The following is a 21,874-nucleotide window of genomic DNA, read 5'->3' as shown; positions in this document are numbered from 1 at the left end:
ACACTGCATTTGAGGTAGAGAAAATACAGAAATTATGACACTTTTTGTTGTAGAGGAGAAGTTATCACTTATTCAGAGCTTTGATGTAATGGGGATGTATTAAAACATTTTACATACACAAGCATTAACTTCTCACATATATCATCAGTTAGATATCAGTGTCTCCATTTTATACATCAAGAAATCAGGGCTCAGAGATTCACTTAAATTCCATGCCTAAGCTACTCAGCTGGTTAAGTGGCAGATCGAGACTGCTCCAGACCTCTCCTTCCAAAGTTGATGCTCCAAATGGTTGCTTTCCTTGGTCGGTGGGATGGGTCAGCCATGCTAACCCCATCTTTGCATGATTCATTGAGCCCTTTCCCAGTCTGGTGGAGAGAGATGATCTTTACATTATGTATATTTATAGAGGTTTTGTAGTAAATTTACCACACAAAAATGCATCATGAGAAAAGGTGGTACTTTATTTTTAATGAACTTATCATACACTAAAACAAGCCATGAAAATAAGAGATTGGGAGGATCAAAGGAAGGAAGAGTGGAGGAAAAGGCTGCCTTTTCTACTTGTGTTCATGGGCTAGGACCCCACTGTTTCTAATCATGAGATATTTTGCCCACGGTGGTTTAGGACTGCTGCTCAAGATGATGCGAACCATAGAAACTTGATGTTCCATGATCTGTGTTCCAGGGTAGTACAGTGTCTGGGAATAGGAAGGCTAGTGGTTAAGAGTGTGTATACTAGAATCAGGTAGACCTGAATTCATGTCCTGATTGACAACCTTACCTTTATAAGCCTGTTTTTTTGTAGGTAAAACTGGGGTAAGTATTGGTTTACAGTCATATAAAGAGGATTAACAGTGAGATAAACCATATAAAATGTTTGCAGTGATGCTCCATAGACAGTATCAGCCATTATTAGTGAGACATGATATTGTTGGTGTGAACTGAATATTTTTTGTGTGTGTATTTTGGAATTTGGATTCTCTGAGGCAACGCATGCTATTGATATTTTTGCTTCCCCAAAATCAAGAAGGCCTGTCCCCATGTAGTAGGCAGCTGGATAGAAAGATACACTGTGTTTTGAACATCAGATATGTGCCTGGTCTTGTGTTTGGGGCTTTTCATGCAGGCTGCTTTAAAACTTAACTGTAGGTATGTATGTAGGGTGCTAAAGTCTTGTCGCTAGAATTTTAATTTATTCTAAAGAGATTGCTTATGAAGCTATATAAATGAATATTTTTAATTATTCTGGTAATACACAAGGACCGAATAAAGAAAAAGTAAGGAAAAACTTTTAATGTTTTTTCTTTAATTTAATGATTATTCACAGTTAATTGTCTCTTAGATTCACATGGAAGTTAAAATAGACTTTGCCTAGAAGTGGACAAGCCTCTAACTTGGCATTGCCAATGTAGAATTTTATCCGAGGCTTTTGGATTCTATAGAAATTTGGTCCAAACTGATTAACAATGAGTGTCAGGTTTGGTTATAACTATAAATGTGACACGAGATTGAGCATGAGTGGAAGATATCCAGACCAGGAGCCAAGATCCTGGAGCTCTAATCTCAGTTCCTTTATGCTGAGTGTGTGGTCCTGGGCAGATCAGTCTGCTTCTCAGAGCTTCGTTCAGCTCATCTGTAAACTGGGCACGATTGTATCTGATAGCATATTTTACATAATTTGCAGTGTTGTCTTGAGGTTCAGATGAGATCATCTTTATCTCTACTGTGAAAATGTCTTTCTCCCCATCCTCTGCCCTCCATTGCCATTCTCATTGCTTACCCACCTAGTTGCTCAACCTAAAAAGTTCATTCTTCTTCACTCTCCTGCTTTATCCTATGGATTCCACCACTTCTGTATCTAAAATCTTCCTCCCTCTCGTACATACTTTCATCACTTCTCATCTGAAATATTCCTGCCTCATGACTTTTTCTCCTCCTGCCTGATTCTCTAACATTAATATTGTGCCATTTCCTTGTCTATAAGCCCCAGTGACTGTTCTGTCCCAGCTGATAGGAAGTACAAACTGCATAGCATAGCCTGTAAGAACCACTGCGATGATGCTGTTCAGCCTTGTATCCCACCAGAACCACCTTCCTCCTTCTTCCTACACCCAACCTGTGCCTCACACATATGGAATTAATTATTTTGGAACATTTGCCATTGCTCACACTTTACCAAAATATCCCTGAGAGTTGGAGCAACCTAAGTAGTATAGCATTATGAAGCTTACAGCAACCTTCTGTGTTATCTTAAAAATTCGTGCAGAGTTTATATTCTATTCCATATACCCATGCTTCAATATATATTTCTAATGCCATAAAAATCACCTGTTAAATCATCAATCTCCTTTTGTCCACATGAGATTGGCTTTCCAGAGAGATGCACTTTGTTAATCTCTGGCTTTGGTAGCCTCCACACACAAAGCTGGTGACCCTGGAGTTATTCAGTTTGAAACTTGCTTGTTTTTGCATATGTGATTTTTCCTGGCTAGAATGCACTGCTCTTTTCTACCTGATGAAATCATCTTTCACATTCCAACTATAAAGTCACTGCTGGTGAAGTACCCTGACCTCCTGGTTGAAGTAGTTGCTGCTTCTGCTCTTAGTAGCCTTTTGTACACACCCCTGTCAGAGCACTTATCTCAGCCTGTTGTCACTGTTATCTGCAAATTTCCATGACTAAAAGAACTATCCATAATAGCAGAGGTCACCTCTTATTTATCTTCCTGTCTTCAACATTCAGCACAACGTATACCTTGCGTGTAGTTGTTATTCTAATACAGGAGTTCTCAACCTTGGCCCTATTAACCTTTTGGGCCATATGATTCTTTGTCCTGTGCATTGTAGGATGTCTGGCATCATCCCTGGTCTCTACCCACTAGATGTCAATAGCATGCCACCATCCCTTCTCCCCTGACTTGTGACAACCAAAATGTCTCCAGATCTTGCCAAAAGTCCTATGAGGGGAGCAAAATCATTCTCAGTTGAGAGCCATTGCTCTGATATATTTAATAAATTAAATATAAAAATGTTTTAGAAAGTGTAAAGTTTTATTGGCATGTAAAGTTAAAGTTTTATTATTATTACAGTGTTCTTGGCAGCTCCAAAATATTTAGAACTAGAACTGGTGAATACAGTAATTTGGTGGTTGATGTTCAACGTAGTTTTAGTCAAACAGGGGCTCAGTTCCGTTTTTTACATTTGGGGGATATTTGATTTAGGCTTCTGGTATGCTGTGTGATTATGGAAGATTTCACTGGCATAGTCCTACTCAGCCAGCATGGATATGTAATGTGGGCCCTGGCATTAATTCTTCGGGTACTACTCTTAAACATTACAGATTATTAAAGAAATTATTAAAATTTCTTAGCTAGATTGTATTTGAGCATGGAGATAAGCTCACCTATTTCGTTAGTGGTTGTCATAGAACAGCTGCTTACAGTTTTTGAAGTCCAACTAATGTAAAAAAGTGCATTTTTGTTCTAAGCAAGATGAAATGGTAATTCAACAGTGTAATTCCACCAGCAGTACTGGAGTCTTGGTTAAGAGCCAGGCATTTTGCAATGGGCTGGGGTATAGTGGTTATGAGAGAGGGACTAAAAACTTTCAATACAGGAAGGAAAGAGTGAGGCATCCAATACTTCTCACCTCAGACAAGAAAAGTGGGTTATTGGGCTCCTCAAAAATAAACTTAGCTCATGAGTAAAAAATACCTGTTTTTGAAATAATTCTTCCTTATTACCCCCAGGCCAAACCGTATTAAGTATTTTCTCACCTGAGTTTGGCAATTGCATAAAGGAATGATTCAGTGGATAGTACATATTTTCTTGAACATCCCAGTGGTCTACAGTTCAAAAGAGCAGCCTTGAAGGCAGAAGAAAAGAGTGAGGTCTATATAAGTGCAACAATTATAGCCTGAGGCAAATATATTTAAAGGGTGGGAAGTCATAGCTTAGCCATTCTCTGTCTGGCCAGATGCTTGGAAAGTACAGGTTGTATTTGTATGGCTGTGTATTTATTTTTGATTTCACCTTTCAAAATGTGTTTAAGTGCTGACGGCCTCTTCCTTTTCCTCTGATGTCTTCATGAGTCACCACTTCCTTCAGCCACATAGGCTGTTCCATGTGTCCTAATTTATTGTACCTTAGACATAGGTCTCCCTTATTAAATGGTCTCCTCCAACTGTTCCAGTCTGAAAACATCAGGAACACATCTGTCTGTGGCTTATTTATTCTTACTTGAGGAAGAGTTAAGAGACCTAAGGTCTATTTTTGACTGCAAACCCGCAGGTCCTCAGGGGTTTGATCAATTTAAATAAGCAGAGCTACCAGTACCTGCCTTGTCCCTCTAATATGATCAAACGGGATGACTAAATAGACAGTCTTGTTAACTGAACACTGTAATGAAAGAATAAGTAATTTGCAAATGCATGCACCTTTCAATGTACCCTTGTCCCCCTCACATGTCCTCTGTGATTCTAGATATGTTTTTAAAAAGTTTTTTTATGGTAAAATATATATAACATGTAGTTTACATTTCAACCATTTTTAAGTTTACAAATTGAATAGAATTAATTACATTCACAGTGTTGTGTAACCATCACCCCTATCCATTTCCAAAACTTTTTCATCACCCCAAACAGAAAGTCTGTAACCTTTCAGTGACAATTCCCCATTCCCCTTCCCCACCCCCCACCCCACCGTTCCTGGTAACTTCTTGTATTCTATTTTTTCTCTCTATTAATTTGCTTATTCAAGATACCTCATACAAATGGAATTATAGAATATTTGTTCTTTGGTGCTGGCTTATTTCACTTAGAATATAGATATGTTTATAAAGCAGCTCTGTCCCATGCCTCTAGTTGAGGTTTTATTACCAAATATTTGAGGAACAAAAAGACTGACTAAAGTTATTGAACTGCAAAGATGTTACTAGATTTCCAGTGTGACAGTGGTATACCATTTATACAGTCTGCCTTTATAAATACACTATAGGGTAATTATTTCTGTCATTCTAAGCAAGCCTTGTCCATTTGGGGATCATTAAAGGACCTAACTCATATGTACAGTATGAGCCAAAATAATTGGACAGTGAAACCAAGCCACCAATTGGGTCAGTAGAAAAAAACAAAATGAGCATGTGCACATCTACAAACAAGTGGCAGATCAACTGTGAGGACCAGTATCATGTCAACCAGTTGCCAACTGTCCTTTTCATTTAATCCTAGATTCATGTATACAGTGGGGATACCTCCTGTCTTATGTTAATCAGTTGCCAACTGTCTGTATTAGTTATTTTCATGTGACGTTTTTTAGTTTATAGCCCAACCTCATGAACTCATGTTGAAGGAGTCTCACAAATGACAGCCTGAAAATAATTCCTAACCAGGGGATTGCAGTGACCGTAAGAAACGGTTGCACGGTGGGAAGAGATACGGCATTTCTGAGTCCACATCTCGTGGTAAGCATTTTATGCAGATCATCTCACTGAATCCTTACAGCCCTCTGACGCTGGTATCCATATCCCCAATCACAGCCGAAGGTGTTGACGTCAGACCAATGAGCAATTCAGCAGCGGCTTAGGGGAAGAGCTCGCAAATGTCTTTCATGCTGCAAAGCCCAGAGGAAGTGTTTCTTTCAATTGGAATGGCAAAAGTTTTCAATTCTAATATTATAGCTCAGAAATGGAGATAGAAAGGGACACTAGAAGGCTGTCAAGTGACATTAAATGAATTTTTCATGACAAAGTAACTCCTCCAAATCAGTTTTTTCCCTGTACTATAGTAAATTGAAGTATCGTTATACTCTCACGTTTAATATGTTATTGCAATATCAGAAAGCACCTTGAAAAGGCGGAAAATGAGCAAAGAATGCACATATTACTCATTGCCTGTCTCGTGCTCTCTCCTCCATGTAGATGTGAAAAGGGAGGCCAGGAGATGCACCCGTCACCCTCCCCGCCTCCCTTCCCCTTCTTGCCTAGACAGGGGATTCTTATTAATGGAATATGTAATCAATCACTTAGGTTTTAAAATGCTCTTTTTCATGGCAAGTGTGTTATGATCTGCAGCTTAGCTACTCTTAATATCACATTGCTGTTCAAACAAATAAATCACACCAAGCCAAGGGGAATGCAATGAAGGATGTCCAATTATTTTATCTTTCTTTTTTTTAGGAGGAGGGATACTCGGAGTCTGTCTTTCCAAGTATATTGTACAAATCATCTTAACCTGTGTTTATTGTTTTGCTTTTTCCTATTAAGTTTTAAATTGCCTTTAGGTTCCTTAGTTTTCTCTGATTCTAAACTCCTTAATTAGTTCATATAAAGGGCCTGAGGTCACAACTTTGTTTCATTTATTTATTTCCATCACCTTTCTTGTTTTGTCTAAAGAGTTGGTTTCTAGCATCAGCTTTTGACCTTGTTCTAGCTGATGGAATTGGTGGTGAATATTTTCTTCTTTTTATTAATTAAGTTTCCTTCTTAAGAGACCCATGAAATAGTGTGGCCAGCAGTAGAGTCTCTTTGAGGTACTTCCTAGTGCTATTTGGCTTCGGACAAGATGCTTCTACACTGAACTTCTGGGCCCTCAGTTTGAAAATGGAACAATACTTGTGATCGTGTGGGACATCTATTCTCTGGGCTAGTTTAAAAATGAGTAAGTTTAAAATTTATCTCAGGAACCTAAAAGAAAATTTAATTTTAGATTGAGCAGTCTAGCTATCATAAGTAATAATAACAATATTATAATATTCTCTTGCAGTTTGGCTTAGAGCAAATTCAAATTGGCTTGTAAACTTTGGAGTAACTAAAGAAAATTCTGGTATATTTTAATTCCTCAAATACCTTATTTAAAAAAAAAAACCTTTCAAATATATGTGGCAAGCTATGTGTCAGTGACTACAAATATATATTAAGTAGCAAACTGTGTCACATTGTCTATAAATAAGGACACCTAGGCTTTATCCCTCATTCAAAATCTTTATATTTAAAATTTCGTAATTAATTACAAAGAAGTCTGAAATTTCCCCCAACTTTCCGTGGTTGGGAAGACATTTTAAACTTTCTTATTTATCTTAATACGTAATATTATTCATAGAATATCTTTGTCTACAATCAGTGTTCATGGCTTTGTCCAAGTGTCTGAATGGGGTTGCCGTGGTTGCCCATCACAGGTGTGCTCTCATCCTTTCCTTCTCACAACTTACCACCATGAGAAGTGATGTGTGCTTAGTGAATGAAAATCATTTCAATAGTAGCCTTGGTAAAACATAGTTCCCTTGTTTAAGTGTTAAAAATAGCAATACACATATCTTCTGAGGTATATGTATCAGTATTGCTTTCTATTAACATAGATACTCAAGAGGTGGTTCCATTCTGGAGTAAAAAGTAGATTTAGATCTTGTTCATTTATCAAAAAGATGTGGGGATCCTAAAAGTCCTAATGTGTGGTTGCTCTAGAATGATTGGAAAATTTAAAAGAGCAACATAAACTGCAGAATTACATACATATTTTTAAAAGCAGTAAATGGAATTAAGTCCTTTTTAGCAGGGTGGTAGATGGGAAAGATTTTAATCATTACTCATCCCACTCTACATCAACTGTATCTCATCTGATTTAAGATGCTATTGATTATAAGATGCATCCCCTATTTTAGTGATGTTAAAGTATAAAAAATAGCCTCAGAATGGATGAAATATGGTAAATACAGACTCTCTGTATCCCAAGACCTCTGGATAGCATTGTTTCCCGTAAAGTCAGCATGTGTTGGGTCTGTTAGCCCCTTTCAGCGTAGCATATCATTAAGTTTTGATTTTTTAAAAAATTAATTGATACTAACATTAAGGTGACCTTGTAGCTTATGTTTGGAGTATTTTAATGAGGCCTATGATTCAGACTAAGACTATGAGAATATAACAGTCTAATTTAAGGTTAGAAAATGTTTATGTTTAAAACTGAAATAATCAGACGTAACATGGCCTTTCCTCCGAAGTATTCCCAAGATTTATCTCTTCTGTTTTTAAAGCCCTCTGAGGGTGAATTATAACAATTCTTAACAGTAAAACTATTTTGGTTGTCATCTAGGTGTAAAGACCTTCAAAGAATTAATATGAATAAAATGTGTCACAAACTTGAAGAGACCTTTTTGGTGATTAAAGATTCTCATTATCCAGCAAATTGTCTTTATTTGCTACCTAATTCCTTTGCTTAGTTCATAGCTTAATTGTTTATTTTTTTGTTCTGTGATCAATAGAGATAGAAACTAATTTATAATAGTCTGGGGAAGAAAACAAGTCTGATAGAGTCTGTGTAGCCAAATCCTTCTTTTTAAATGAGTTGTGTGAAATCCAAGATCTGGTGATGAAACCAGTAGAAGCCCAAAATATTCATTTCCTTGCCACATAGGTTAACACTGGCTTTGTGCAGTGTCAATGAAGGTGTAGCTGTAGCTAGTATAAAGTAAGGTGACTAGAGAGTAAGAGAAATGTGGATTATCTGGGGCCTGAGTGATGTGGGCTTGTGGTCTCATCTTATGGGCCAGGAAGAGTTGAAGAACAGCTCCAGGTAGTACTTAGACAGTTTCCATTTTAATCTGCTTTCTAGACCATTTTGCAGTAGAACGTTTAACTCTGACTCCTGCCATGGCTGTATATCCTGTGCCTTTGCAGAGGATAACAAGTTCTCAGTGCTGTGTTCAGAGCCTGGGATTAAAAGAGTTCTTACTATCTCCCCTTAGAGAAAAGAATTGTCGTTTATAGATCAGAAACTGGGGGAGGCTAGCCATTTGCTATGTAGGAAGGGCCAAAGAGGTTTCTGTGAATTGAATTAGGAATCCCTTCCCCCACCAGTAGCACATAGTGATTAAAAAAGAGAGGGAGCCTGATATTTTAAATGGGAATCTATAAAGGACTGTCTGCTGATGTTTGAATCTCCTACTAAGTAACTTCCCATTCACTTGATTTCTTATTATCCTTTTTATCTCTACTACTTTGTAGAAATGTCATTAGAAGTTCTAAGATTTCTCTGAACTGCTCCATGTCTGGGGATAACTTTTTTGAGAAAGATGAGATTTCAAGTGAAGATATAAAACCTTACATAGGTCATTTGGATCTCTTGAGTTGTTTATGCCCATTTATTCTTAGACAAAATTTGTAGAAATAAAATGTATGTATAAAACAGACACATGTAACATCACAGTCAATTCAGGTATAAGGTAACACCTGCCACAAATTTTGGCCCAAACATGCTGTAGTGCCTGCAAAACATATTTCTATAGGAAATTTAATTCAAAGTGTGCAATAATAATTTTAAGTTTTTAGTGCTAAGTCTCTTTCCTTTTAACCCAGATTACAAACAAATCACTGAAGGGGTTGGTTGAGCTGAGGAGGGGGAGGAAGAGCAAGGAAGAATCATGCACTTAAACATTCAGAAAGTTTTAACGTTGATTCGTTTTGGTTGAAACACAGTACAAGTGTTATGTTTAGTTTCCCCTGCTCTAAAATAGCACTGTTAATTTTTTCATTTGGTGAATTTTCACACAAGTGCTAATCACACGTTTCTATAAATCATATTAATTTAACTTATTTGCCTAAATGTTGTTCTGCAGTGTGTAGCACGGATGTTCTCAGATTCTTGGCTATGTAAGCTTGTTGCAGTTGGAAGCAGAACAGAAACATCTGAAAGGCATTATTTGGATTATGGATGCTGGTGTATCTGATCTCACCTTTTGCTCTGGTTCCTAAATCACAACTGTTCTTCCTCTTTGCATTTAATCTGCATGTTCTGTCCCCTCCGTCATCTTTGATATTGCCCCAGGGTTGGCTTTTTGGAGAAAGCACTGTCATTGTACATTTATAAGTTAAAAGGGAGAGTAAATTCAGGTAATCATGTTTGAGGTTAAATAGTTTATTTGCAGGAAAGTGATGACTTCAAGTTTAAAAGACAAAAGAGATTGTTTTGAGCTATAATGTGCCCTTTCTTGTCCCTAAAAAGGGTGTAGCCATATTTTTGAATAATAACCGTTTTATTTTTTCTTTTCAGAGTATGATTTCATCCATTGTAAATAGCACATATTATGCCAATGTGTCAGCAACCAAGTGCCAGGAGTTTGGGAGATGGTATAAAAAGTACAAGAAGATTAAAGGTAAACTGACTTTTTTGTTTTTTAAAGCCTATTTTTAGTTTCTTAGGTCAATGAGTTGGTTGTTTGGAATTTATGCTAATTTTAGATATAGTATATATAATTTTTTACAAAGGCAAAATTCTTAGTATTTCTATTATGACATCCAAATAGGGCCCATTAAAACTAAAATTCCTAGCATAATATATGAAGTTTATAGTTTTCACAAGTGATGCCTGTGATGGCCAAAATCTTTTAGAATGGAAATTTAAAAGCAGTCAGTCTGGGTTACGTCAGCACTTATAGTTTGAGCACTGATTAACAAATTGGAACAACTGTTGTGGTAGCAGGAAATCTTTGGTCAGAGATGGAGTTTTGATGTTGTGTTTGTTTGGAGATAGTTCCAGAGCAGCAATTAAAGCATGGCTCTGCAGTCAGGCAAACTTGCGTTCGAATCTTTGTCTCCCACTTGCTAGCTGAGTGAGCTTGAGCAGATTATTTAATCTTACCAATACTCAACCTCCTCATCTGACAACTGGAAATAATAGAAGTACCTATGCTACTGGATAGCTGTGAGGACTAAATAAGATAATATTGGCACAAAGTAACCTCTTAATAAATAATAGCTATAATATTATAATAATAGTAATTAATAGTAGTTGTAATACTAGCAGTAATGTATTATATATGGAATTATGTTTGGTCCTGAAAATACAATTCTTTTGTATAATAAGTAGCATGCTACTTAGACCACCCAGCCCTTTAAATATATCAGTGATATTTTACCTTTGCAAATATATCAATGTTGGAAAACTTCTGTTGTTCTCACTCCAATTCAGATAAATGCTACTAGTCCTTGAGGGGACTAGGGAAATTTTTTGTAACATTGATGATTGAAGGTCCTTCCAGTCCATAATTTTGCATGATTATGACGTCATCGATCATGCTTTATTATAGGTATTCATAGCCTTGCTGACAGCTCATTGACTCTGTCTGAGGACCAAATGACAATTTATGGTGGGCAGGTAAAAGTAAAGGATTAATTTATTTATTTTACCACCTGCAGGATTCCTCAGGGGAGACAGTGTTGAAATAATCCTTGTTGGCTATTGAGTATTTGGGAGCTTGTTTACAAGGTTACCTTTTGAGGAAATGAGATTTTACATGCATTGGCAGCACATTTCCAATTACAAAAGAATGAGAGCATTTTATGCTAAATACACAGTTTATAAGGAAAGTCAAAATGTTGAGCTACCCAGGAGAAATTAAGTGTAGTGAAAATTGAATGAAGATTCTTTTTTTTTCCCCCAATGTAGTCTAAAATTTTAAGAACCCTTTAGATTCTGATTTGGGCACTTGTTTTAGAATATTAATATTTACCATTGTACAGAATAACATGATTAACTCCTTCCCATTACAAGCCATGATTGCCTGGTTCAGAAGGGTTTCTTTTCTGTAAGTGTTGCCTCCAAGTTTTTCTTTTAAAATAGGATTGTTAAAGTGCTTGAACATATCCTCTTTGGCTAAAAATCAAAAGAATCACACAGCTTCAAGGTCATTTGTTAGATCCCATTTACTTGCTGTTATAAGAGGACAGAAGAGAGTGTCCTCTTTTAATAGGCTGGAGCATAATTTCAGATTCAGAAATACTGGCAACTCTTCACTCTAGTGTTTTCAGAATTGCCACTACAGAATTTGTGTGTGCGTGTGTGTGTGTGTGCATGCACACATTAACACTCATGTCTTCTAGTTTTCTCCTTTCTTTCTTAGAGATTCAATTCTTCAAGCCATATATTTTTTCAAGATAGTAAATGCACAGTTAAATCTTTAAGTGCCATAAAAGCAGACTGAGGCCTTGGTTACATTCGGTAGGTCAAGGATCCACACCTGAAGAGGCTGTCAGACACTGTGTACACATGTTATTCAAAGAGATGGAGCTAGTCATTGCTGTTGAAAAGTCTATGTGTGTCTGTGTGTGTGTCAGTAGGAGGAGAAAAGGGAAGGTTAAGGTATGTGTGAAGTAAACACAAGCTGCCATAAAACAGTTCAAGTGGTGTTGATTCATCAACCAAGGGAGTGGGAGGAAAAACAAAGAATTCATGACAGGTATAATGGTGTACATAAAATAAACACCCAGAGAAGTGTGTTTTATTAACTTTTGACCCTTAGAAAAAAGGAAGTGTTGGACCTAGACAGGCACATTTAATTTGATAGAAGCTATGAATAGATGTCGCTGTGGGATTTCCTATCTAGTAGGAACCATCTCTCATGGGAAAGTAATGATTTGGTTTGTAAAATCTCAGTTTGTGTCCCTTCAATTTCAAAATGAAAAAAAAAGAAGTTACGACTTTCAGATTTGGAAATCAATATTAGCAAAACCAGAATTCTACTTTGGGACTCTTCCTGAGAACCCAGAAGTCAGCATTCCATGTCCTTCCCTGCCTCCCCACCTCCAGTTTTCTACCCAAGAGTTACCAATTTACATGTACCATGGCTGATATTCAGTGTAGAAGAAAACCACAAGCTAACTTACTGATGTCTCAAACTAAATGCAGGCTACGTTGTTAAATATGTTTCCTATTATCTGCTAATGTCTGTTTTAATAAAACAGTGGGAACTAAATGGTTGCTTCTTAATCAAAACCATGATTTCCTAAACATAAGCTATGTGATTCTGTTACAAATTGCCACATATAGATCTCCTAGGTCAAGATTTTTTCTCTTGTTGTGGAAATAAACAAACAGTAAAATAATTATATACTCTGAAAGATCAAAGTAAATATGTCTAAAACCTGGCAAAAATAAAAGTCTACTGGAAGGATTAAAAAAAAGATCAGATTGCAAATTCTATAGTTAATGCTTAAATAAATATGAGAAAAATGAACAATCAATAATTTGATATCATTAAAAACAGATGTAAAAACTATATACAAATGGAATTGTCTAAATTTTGAAGTAAACATTTTAATGTGCATTTTTTGAATTTGTTGTTATTATAGCTAAACTATTTATACTCATTCTTTAAAAAGTCCTAAATTGGTTTGGCTTAGCATGTTAACTTTATTTTCCCCAGTGATCATAGCAAAGCACATTCTGTTTACCTTTTCTCTTTAATTTCAAAAACAATCACAGTTGACACAGACATATCTGAGTTAATGTTACTGTTACTTCAGGATGGATGGGGAGACTGAATTTATGTACTCTGGTTTCAAGTCCAGGACCATGAACCTGCTTCCCATATGAAGAAAGTGAGTGGGTGGGTGGGGTGGTAGGTTGGTTTAGACAGCATCTTTTTTATTGTTGCTCATCTCATACTGTACTTGCTTCTGGCTTAGATTTTACAGTGTAGAGCTCAAAAAGTATACAAAGTATATCAAAAACCGTACATTTTATCTGAAAGCAAAAAAAAAAAAAAAGAAAGAAAAAAGACCAAAATGAACAGTTGTTTAATGTTTAGGAGTTTTAGTGTTGAACACAAGGATAATCCAAAGACACCTAGAAACATTCATTCTATTACAAAATTATTTTCAAGATCTTGGGATTATGAAGGATTTATCCCATCAACTATTCTTTCATAAATTCTACACATTTTAATAAAACACTTATTTTCCTTTTACCCAACTCTTCTTTTGTATGAACTCTATTTAGATGTGAAATTTTCTGTTCCTCTTTATGAAACCCAGTGGCAATTATGTATGAAATACCACCACCAATCATATTCTTATAACAATCTGCTTTTGCAGAGGATATAATAAAAATAAGAAAGTGCCTTAACAAAGAATGTCTCATGTATTTTAAATGTATCTTAATCAATAAATTAAAAAAAATAATTTTATATCTAAAGTGTTTTTCATCTGGTACCAAAAGCAAAATGAATTGTCATCCTTGGTGAGGTCAATCCCAAGTATTTAATGTCTCAAGAACTGAGAGGTCATTGAAAGTTTACAGAAATACTGGTGGCTATCATAAAATTATTTGTGTCATAAAATAATACCACTAGAATGAATGGACCTAACCAAACCCCATATTTTGGCCAGAGTACAAAATTATCCCTATCACTTTCCCTTTCTCAGTCGTTTCTCAAGAACACCCTGATTGCTGGTTGTCTTAATTTCATTTGTTTATTTGAGCTTATTTTGCGAAATATTAAAAAGCTGGGTGAAAAGAGGATTTTAAAAACCAGTGTTACTTCCTGAAGCCTGGCTTATTCTAGTAATCAGTATTTTATCTGACCCTGTCTGATCTAGTCTTGTAAGATCAAACATACCGGCCAGCAAGCAGACAGTAAACAAAGCTCATGAAGGGTTTTGGTAAACACAAAGATTAGATGTTGAATGAAAATTAAACTCCTTGAACTAGTCCTCTGTACTAAAGTGGTTAAGTGGGTTGTGATTAAAAGAAATAAGTAATTATGATCATTATAGCTGAAATGATATAATGTTACCACATTTAAAGCACCTCTTGTACCCGAAAATGATTGTGTCATTTACAAAGTGGTGCCTCAATGTTGAATAGAGAAATCAGTGTCCCCTGACCTGGTCCCATAAAGGCAGTTCTTGCTTAGCCATGGCAGTATCAGTGGTCAGGACAATGCCTTTAATCAACTCCCAGTACTTCTGCCTCTGCTGTTGTTTAGCTCTGATGAGGTAAAAGTAACTTACTTTTGTTTGCCTAATTCTTCTGAGTTTGAAAGAGATTTGCTTTCAGCTTTGGATCTAAATGAAGGTGTTTTGTAAGGAAGTTTGTCTGCCCTCTCCTGTATTGTACCTTGCTGAAAGCAATGCCAACATTAAATCCTTTGAATTTTGTATTATTATTGGATTCATGGACATAGAGACATCACTTCCACAACCAACCACTTTCCATCTCGCTGGCTTTCCAACAGTTGGAAGAGTCTTGTGCATTTTCACTGTGACAATCACTGATATGTATTCACTGATCACCTTAGCCTGCTTGGCCCTCCAATTAGAAGCTTATTAGTAGTGTCAGCAAGTGGCAAATGGTGCATGGGGAATACCTTGAGCACTCAGCTCAGATGTGGGCTAATTTCTTGCTTGGGTCTTAAGAAGCTCATTCTAGCCATACTGGTAGCTGCTTCTTTGGCTGAATGTATTTATGCATAATTGCTTAAAAAGTAATAACATGGTTTGTAGATGAAAAGAAACAAACTTGCTATCTGCTCATATTTATACTATTGTAAAGCCATTTTAAATACACATTAAAAAGGATGGAAAGGGAAAAATCTGACTTCCCAACTCCCTTCCTGCCTTGCACACATACATGCATCCATCCATCTTCTATACTTATTATTTGAAAGAAGCATATGACACAGTTCCTGGTTTCAAAAAGCCTACAATCTGGGGCCGGCCCCGTGGCGCACTCAGGAGAGTGCGGCGCTGGGAGCGCAGCGACGCTCCCACCACGGGTTCGGATCCTATATAGGACTGGCCGGTGCACTCACTGGCTGAGCGTGGTGCAGGCAACACCGCACCAAGGGTTGTGATCCAATTACCGATCACGAAAAAGACAAAAAAAAAAAAAAAGCCTACAATCTGGGGCCGGCCCCGTGGCGCACTCAGGAGAGTGCGGCGCTGGGAGCGCAGCGACGCTCCCACCACGGGTTCGGATCCTATATAGGACTGGCCGGTGCACTCACTGGCTGAGCGTGGTGCAGGCAACACCGCACCAAGGGTTGTGATCCAATTACCGATCACGAAAAAGACAAAAAAAAAAAAAAAGCCTACAATCTGTATGAAACATCTAATTAATAATATAACACACACATATTTTGTCATTTAAAAATACATTTGAGAATCTATTTTATATGCCTGGTGGATTCTAAGGGCTGAGAATATAGTTGGGAACATATATAGTCCTTCCTTGCAAGAAAATCAGAGTCATAATTGAACAAGTAGTTTTAATTAAATAAATATTTAGTGATTGCTTCTACTACAGGCCATATTCAGTGCTAGAAGCAGTGAGAGACATAAGATGTGGTTTCTATGTCTAGTTGTATTTTTCTCAACCTACCAGGGGAGGCAGCCTTATAAATTTATCTGGCAAGTATATAGTAGTGGTATAAACTAGTACAGTGGTGGCACAGAGAAGGGTCTACAAATTCTACCTGCTGGGTGTCAGGTCTGGGGGGAGGGAGGGTTCAAGAAGTAGCACAAGAGTAGTTATACTTTAAGGACAGGTAAAGTTTTGCGAGGAGGAAAAGAGGAGGAACAATGTTACAGACAAGCTGTATGCTCATGAGTATAGGTGAAGAACAGCATGGCATGTTTAAAAAATGACAAGTGGTTGTCCAGTATGTCTAGAATGGCAGTACATTTATCTTGATACTGTGATATAATAGGTGCCCAGAATGGCTAAGAGTTTGATTGGTAAAAAGGAAAAGGAAGAGCATGGCTAGGTGTGGGTTTGGTGGTGGTACCAAACACTGGTAAATGAGGAGAAACTGACAAATGGTTAAGACCTGGCTGGGGGGAGCATTGGTGTTATAACAAGAGGAAATGAGATTGGAAAGGTAGAGACCACACTGTAGGGGACTTTGAAAACCCCAGTTGAGGCATTTTGAGGATCAATGAAGATTTTTCAGCAAGAGAGTGATATAATGAAAATGGTAATTTTAAAAAAGATTCCTTTAGAAGTCATCTACAGCTGTGTGTGAGTGTGAGCATGTGTATGACAGCAAGCGGGGAAGTGGGAAGGGAAGGGGTGGCGTGTACACCTTGGAGGAAGCAGGTAAAGTTGAATCTATTGCAGTTATTTATGGAAGTGAAGGTGGTGAGGGAAGTGAGGCCTTGGCTTTGGGGAGCGGCAGTGAGAAAGACAGAAAATGACCAATGCAAGAGGTTCAAGCAGAGGAGAACCAGTGTGGCTTGGTGACAGTGAATAGGGATGGGAAAGAGAAAGAAAAGTCAAAGTAGAATGCAAGGTTTTGTGCTTAAGTGGCTCTTGATGGTTTCAACAGAAATAGGACAAGATGAATGGAGAGGAAGTTGCTGATATTTCAGTGAGAATTGGGCAACTAGGTAGAAGTGTCCATGAGGCCATCAAGACGTAGAACCAGCTGACTAAAGGACAGGACTAGAGAATAAATTTTAGAGTCATGTTTTTGGAAATGATCATTAAAATGGTACCAAAGGAGTATTCTTTAAAGAGGAGAGTGAGAACTGGAGATGTCTGGAAACTTTGAGAGGAAAAGGGCTATTGGTTAAGAAGACATGATTAGAGAGAGAGCGAGGTACATGGTAGCCAAGAGAAGACAGGTTCCCAGTGGGGAAGTGTCATCAAGGGTGCCGGGTGTAGAGGATGGAGGGGAGGGTATTGGAGACCCTCAGCTTTGGTAAAAAGGAGACCATAATGGCATTGGAGGTTATTGTTTCGCTGTAGTGTGGGAACAGGGAGAGTATATGATCTGAGAAGGGGGAAGTGGCAAGAAAATGAAGGCAGCAGATGTCAACTTAGGAACGAATAAAAAGGCAGCTGACTGCAGCATTAGGGTTAAATGTAATTGATCCTTAGGAGAGAGATGATTGAGCCAATGGCTCTGAAGAGGAAGAGGTGATAAGCAAGAGAGTTTGAAAACTAAGAGGGGGTAGGATATGAGGTACAGCCTTTAAAAGAAAGAGAAGCAATGATGTCTTCTTCAGAACCTGGGGGAAAGGGAAGGAGATACCTAAGGAGGCAGGATTTGGAGATGGAATGGGTGGTGAGAATAAACAGCTCATGCCATGTGGAGGTGGGAGTGGTGGCCTTATCTAGCAGTGAAGGAGAAAATGGTTGGGAGAGAATGGGGCCTTGGTGAGGAGACACCTGAAATTGATTCTGGACAGACCAGTTGGGGAACAAAGAGGGAGAAGCAGGGAGTTGAACATACTTAAGGATTTGCAATTGGCTTAGGTCTCTTTAATTCTTAGTTTCTCTCTTTCAGTGTGCTTTGGATTTCTCATAGTTTCAGACTTCTATTTTTCCTGCACAGAAACAAAATCAGAAACTCAAAAACAGAGATGTGATGGTGCCTGACAAAGAATCTACAGAGCAGTGAAATGAGAGGTTTTGTATGTAGACCAGGAAATGCCCAGCTTATTTAAATTCTGGTGTAATTGTGGAGACATCCTCTTTTTGGAGGGAAACCAGCAAGTTAATATCAGAGAAATCTCTCAGTTGTTTGATCGATTACATAAACATCACTATAATAATTGTTTTTTTCTCAATTTACAAAGTTCAAAGTTGAGCACTTAAGCTCAAAAGGTGTTTGAAGCTCCTAATTCTAAGTGCTATGTAAGATGCTAGGACTAAAATCACATTGCCTAATGGCAGACAGTTGTTTAACTATTTGCCTGACCAATGATAGGCCTTCATTACACCCTTTGCAAAAATTTGAGATTATCTGACCTCAGAGTTCTGAACTACCAAGGGAATGGACACAAATCTAGAATCATCTGAAGTACAACGCAGACTATGAGTTCCAACATGGAGCCTTTCAAGTCATCAACTTTCTGAGTTCCATGTATCATAGTAATTTTGATTCTTGGCTAATTTCCCTTCTAGGCCCAAAGCTCCTTGAAACAACATTGGGGAGTGGGGCATGGGGACACACATTTTGTACACCCCTCAATGTCCTGTGAGTATGGGGCCTTGAACATTATAGGAGCTTAGTAAATATTAATAGATTTGAATTTAATATAGATGAACTTATTTGAGTATATGCATTCAGAACAGTTTTATTTTAAGCACAGATTAGGGACCATTTTACGTAGCCTAAGAAAAACATTCTTTTGAGGGTTTTTTATGTTAATTTATTGAATATTTTCCTTAAAAAATGACCTATAACATTTAAATTCTATAAAATTAGAGAGACTAGTCAATGGAAAAGAATGAGTCATGGATTGTTTCCTTGATGAACTTTTCTTCCACTTTGAATTAAAGAATTAATACACATAATATGCCAATTGGCAAAGGCAGAATGCTTCTAAACAAAAATGTTAAGTTTCTGCAGTGTGATTTTTTTTTTGTATCATGCTTCATGGATTGTTTCCTTGATGAACTTTTCTTCCACTTCATGGATTGTTTCCTTGATGAACTTTTCTTCCACTTTGAATTAAAGAATTAATACACATAATATGCCAATTGGCAAAGGCAGAATGCTTCTAAACAAAAATGTTAAGTTTCTGCAGTGTGATTTTTTTTTTGTATCATGCTGAAATTACCTTAGAAATTATAGTTTCAGATTAAAATAAAGAGTAAAAGTAAAGATATTGTTAGATATAAGTAGTTTTAACCTATACAGAAAGTTATAGGAATACTTGAAATGACTGATGATACCAAACTGTGATAAAGCATCGTTTGGAAACAAAAGGGACAATAGTGCTCTGATGCAAAGGGTTGAGACTACAGTAAGGGTAGAGGTGGATAATGCTCACTTTTTCCATGGAACATAATGAGTCCTATGAGCTTTTATTGCCAAAGAAACAGAGGTGTTCAAATTTGAGTTGCTTTATGGTAGATATATATGTTTCTGTGGCATTTAATATGATGGAAAAAGGAAGTTGATAATAAGGGGAAAATATACCTAAGGAAAGCAGTCATATGGTATTATCACCATGCCTGCTGGTATACTTTGCTTATGGGGCTGTTTTACAAGGAGTTAACAAGTTGGCTCTGAATATCTTGCTCTAGGCAAAGACTTTGCAAGTAAGTTCTCAACCCAGAGACAAATTGTCTATAACATATTTAGAGAAAAAAAATCCTTAGGTTTTTTGGTCCTAAAAGATTTAGGTTTTTTTTCTTTTGCCCTTCAGCTCTTTCAGATGCTTAGTATTTTCTTTAATTATATTTAGTGAACTCTTCTGGTAATTCTTTTGTTTGTCTGTTTTAATGGTGTGGGATTTATATCTGGTAGATACAGCATATTAGCTTTGGCTCCTGGAATCATGTCCGTGTGTGTTTGTGTTAACAGAAAATGTTTTTCATATAATAAATTGACTTTGTACCTACACTTATTGACTAGGAGAGAATAAATTGGAAGTATTTTCAGTGACTAGACATATTCAGTATTGGCAGATGGGATGCTGTTCTAGTTTGTTGGGGAAATTAGTGTTATGTTTACATTTTAAAAAGAATTTAACACAGTGAAATACTTTAGGTGGACAGTAGGATTGATTAGTGTTAATGTCTAGCCCAGCTCACAAAGTGAAGTCAAAATAAATATTAGGTAGAGCCATATAGGATTGCCAATTTTATAGGTCAAAATTGTTGTATATCACCAATTTCATACAGTTCAATCATATGTGAGTTTATTGTGATTGCCCAAGACTCTCAAGCTTTTGCCATGTTATATGCGTGTGCGTACTCCATTTTATTTCCTGTTGGCTACCTGTTCCATAGAAACACTTTCTATTTACAGATTTCATAAAGAAAGTTCATGGAAAAAATGGAATTAAAACATAATATTAATCTTTCCATAAACTTTTTGAAGACCCCTTGTATGTGTATTACAGATGACTATTATAGGAATTTAAAGGTGCTATTTTTTATCATCAAATAAAAATGCATTTTAAATCATAGGCAGATGTTATAGGCCGATCTATGTGTACCTAAGAGTTAAATTGTCTGAAGCAAATATAATGATGGAGTTTTTTAAAGCTAATATTATTCAGCACTGTATCTTTGGGGGCTGATATAATTCCTGGAACATAATAGTTGATTAATAAATATTTATAATATGGATTTAAAAAATAAATGTGAATAATTTTATTTTAGTGATTAATTCAACTGTTGAGGAATTAGTGATTCCATCACGTTTTAGAATTGACCAACTTTTTTCAGTCTATGTCACATCATAAAGGTTGTCAAGGCATATAGAGCAGGGTTTAGATTGAGATCTTACTGTTCAGATAACTCATCCATCTATCATGTCACATGTGCATGTACATACCACATGCGCTCATGCACACACACATGCAAATAGAAAGCAGGACTTACCTGTAAGAAAGGTGATTGGTCCTGACTCACATCCTAAAACTATTTATCTATGTCATATAATTGTTGTGGAAATTAAATGACAACGGTGTGTAAAGGGTTTAGCCTAGTGCCTCAGCTACTATATAAGTGGTAGGGCTTGCTATTACCTGAAATGACAATACAGTTTGTAAGGGGCATTTAACAATAAAGATATGAAAATTCATGCACTTATAATAAAAACTTTTTTTCCCTATGGGAAGCCCATTAAATATCACTTGTGAAACATTCAGGACCTGAGAACTTGATTTTGAGTTAAGCAGAGAAAGAGAGAAAGACTAGTTTTCACTGGCTGTATGGTTTGTTTATTCTGCTGATGAGGCTGGAGCCTAAATATCTGCAGTCGGACAGCTATTTGACTTTGAACAAGTGTTCTAATTTTTCTGGACAGGACCACTGTCTTTATAACTGGGCTGTAAGGTTTTGGGGATAGGGGTAGAGGAGCAGGAGCTTCAGATGGAGGTTTGTAAATCCAAGGCAGTCATATGCTCAAGAATATCTTTTCTCTATGCTCAAAGTTTTGGGTACTAATTCAAAATTATTGATTTGTCTAGGGTGCCAAAAGCAAGCCTATGTATTTTTACTTTTGTATAATCAAACTTTCAAAGGTTGAAAGAGTCTCAGAAATTCTGCCATACTTTTTTTTTTTTTTTTTTTTTTTTAATTTTTATTTGGCTGATACTCTTCTACTAGGGGTTTCCAGGAGAGGTTCTGGGGAATACTAGA

At 36.8% G+C, this 21,874-nt stretch overlaps 1 protein-coding gene across 2 annotated transcripts in view; it reads left to right on the top strand.

Moving 5' to 3' along the window:
* Window positions 1-21,874, top strand: part of SATB2 (SATB homeobox 2) — a 183,514-nt gene that overhangs the window by 79,803 nt on the left and 81,837 nt on the right. For both annotated transcript variants that reach the window (XM_008564650.1, XM_008564655.1), the window contains exon 6: window positions 10,043-10,145. In XM_008564650.1, coding sequence (XP_008562872.1) covers window positions 10,043-10,145 — 103 coding nt within the window. The remainder of the gene's footprint in view (window positions 1-10,042; window positions 10,146-21,874) is intronic.

Source organism: Galeopterus variegatus, unplaced genomic scaffold, assembly GCF_000696425.1.
Source record: "Galeopterus variegatus unplaced genomic scaffold, G_variegatus-3.0.2 Scaffold189, whole genome shotgun sequence".
Lineage (NCBI taxonomy): Eukaryota > Metazoa > Chordata > Mammalia > Dermoptera > Cynocephalidae > Galeopterus > Galeopterus variegatus.
Note: the sequence above shows the minus strand (reverse complement) of the source record. Positions and strands in the feature narration are given on the sequence as shown.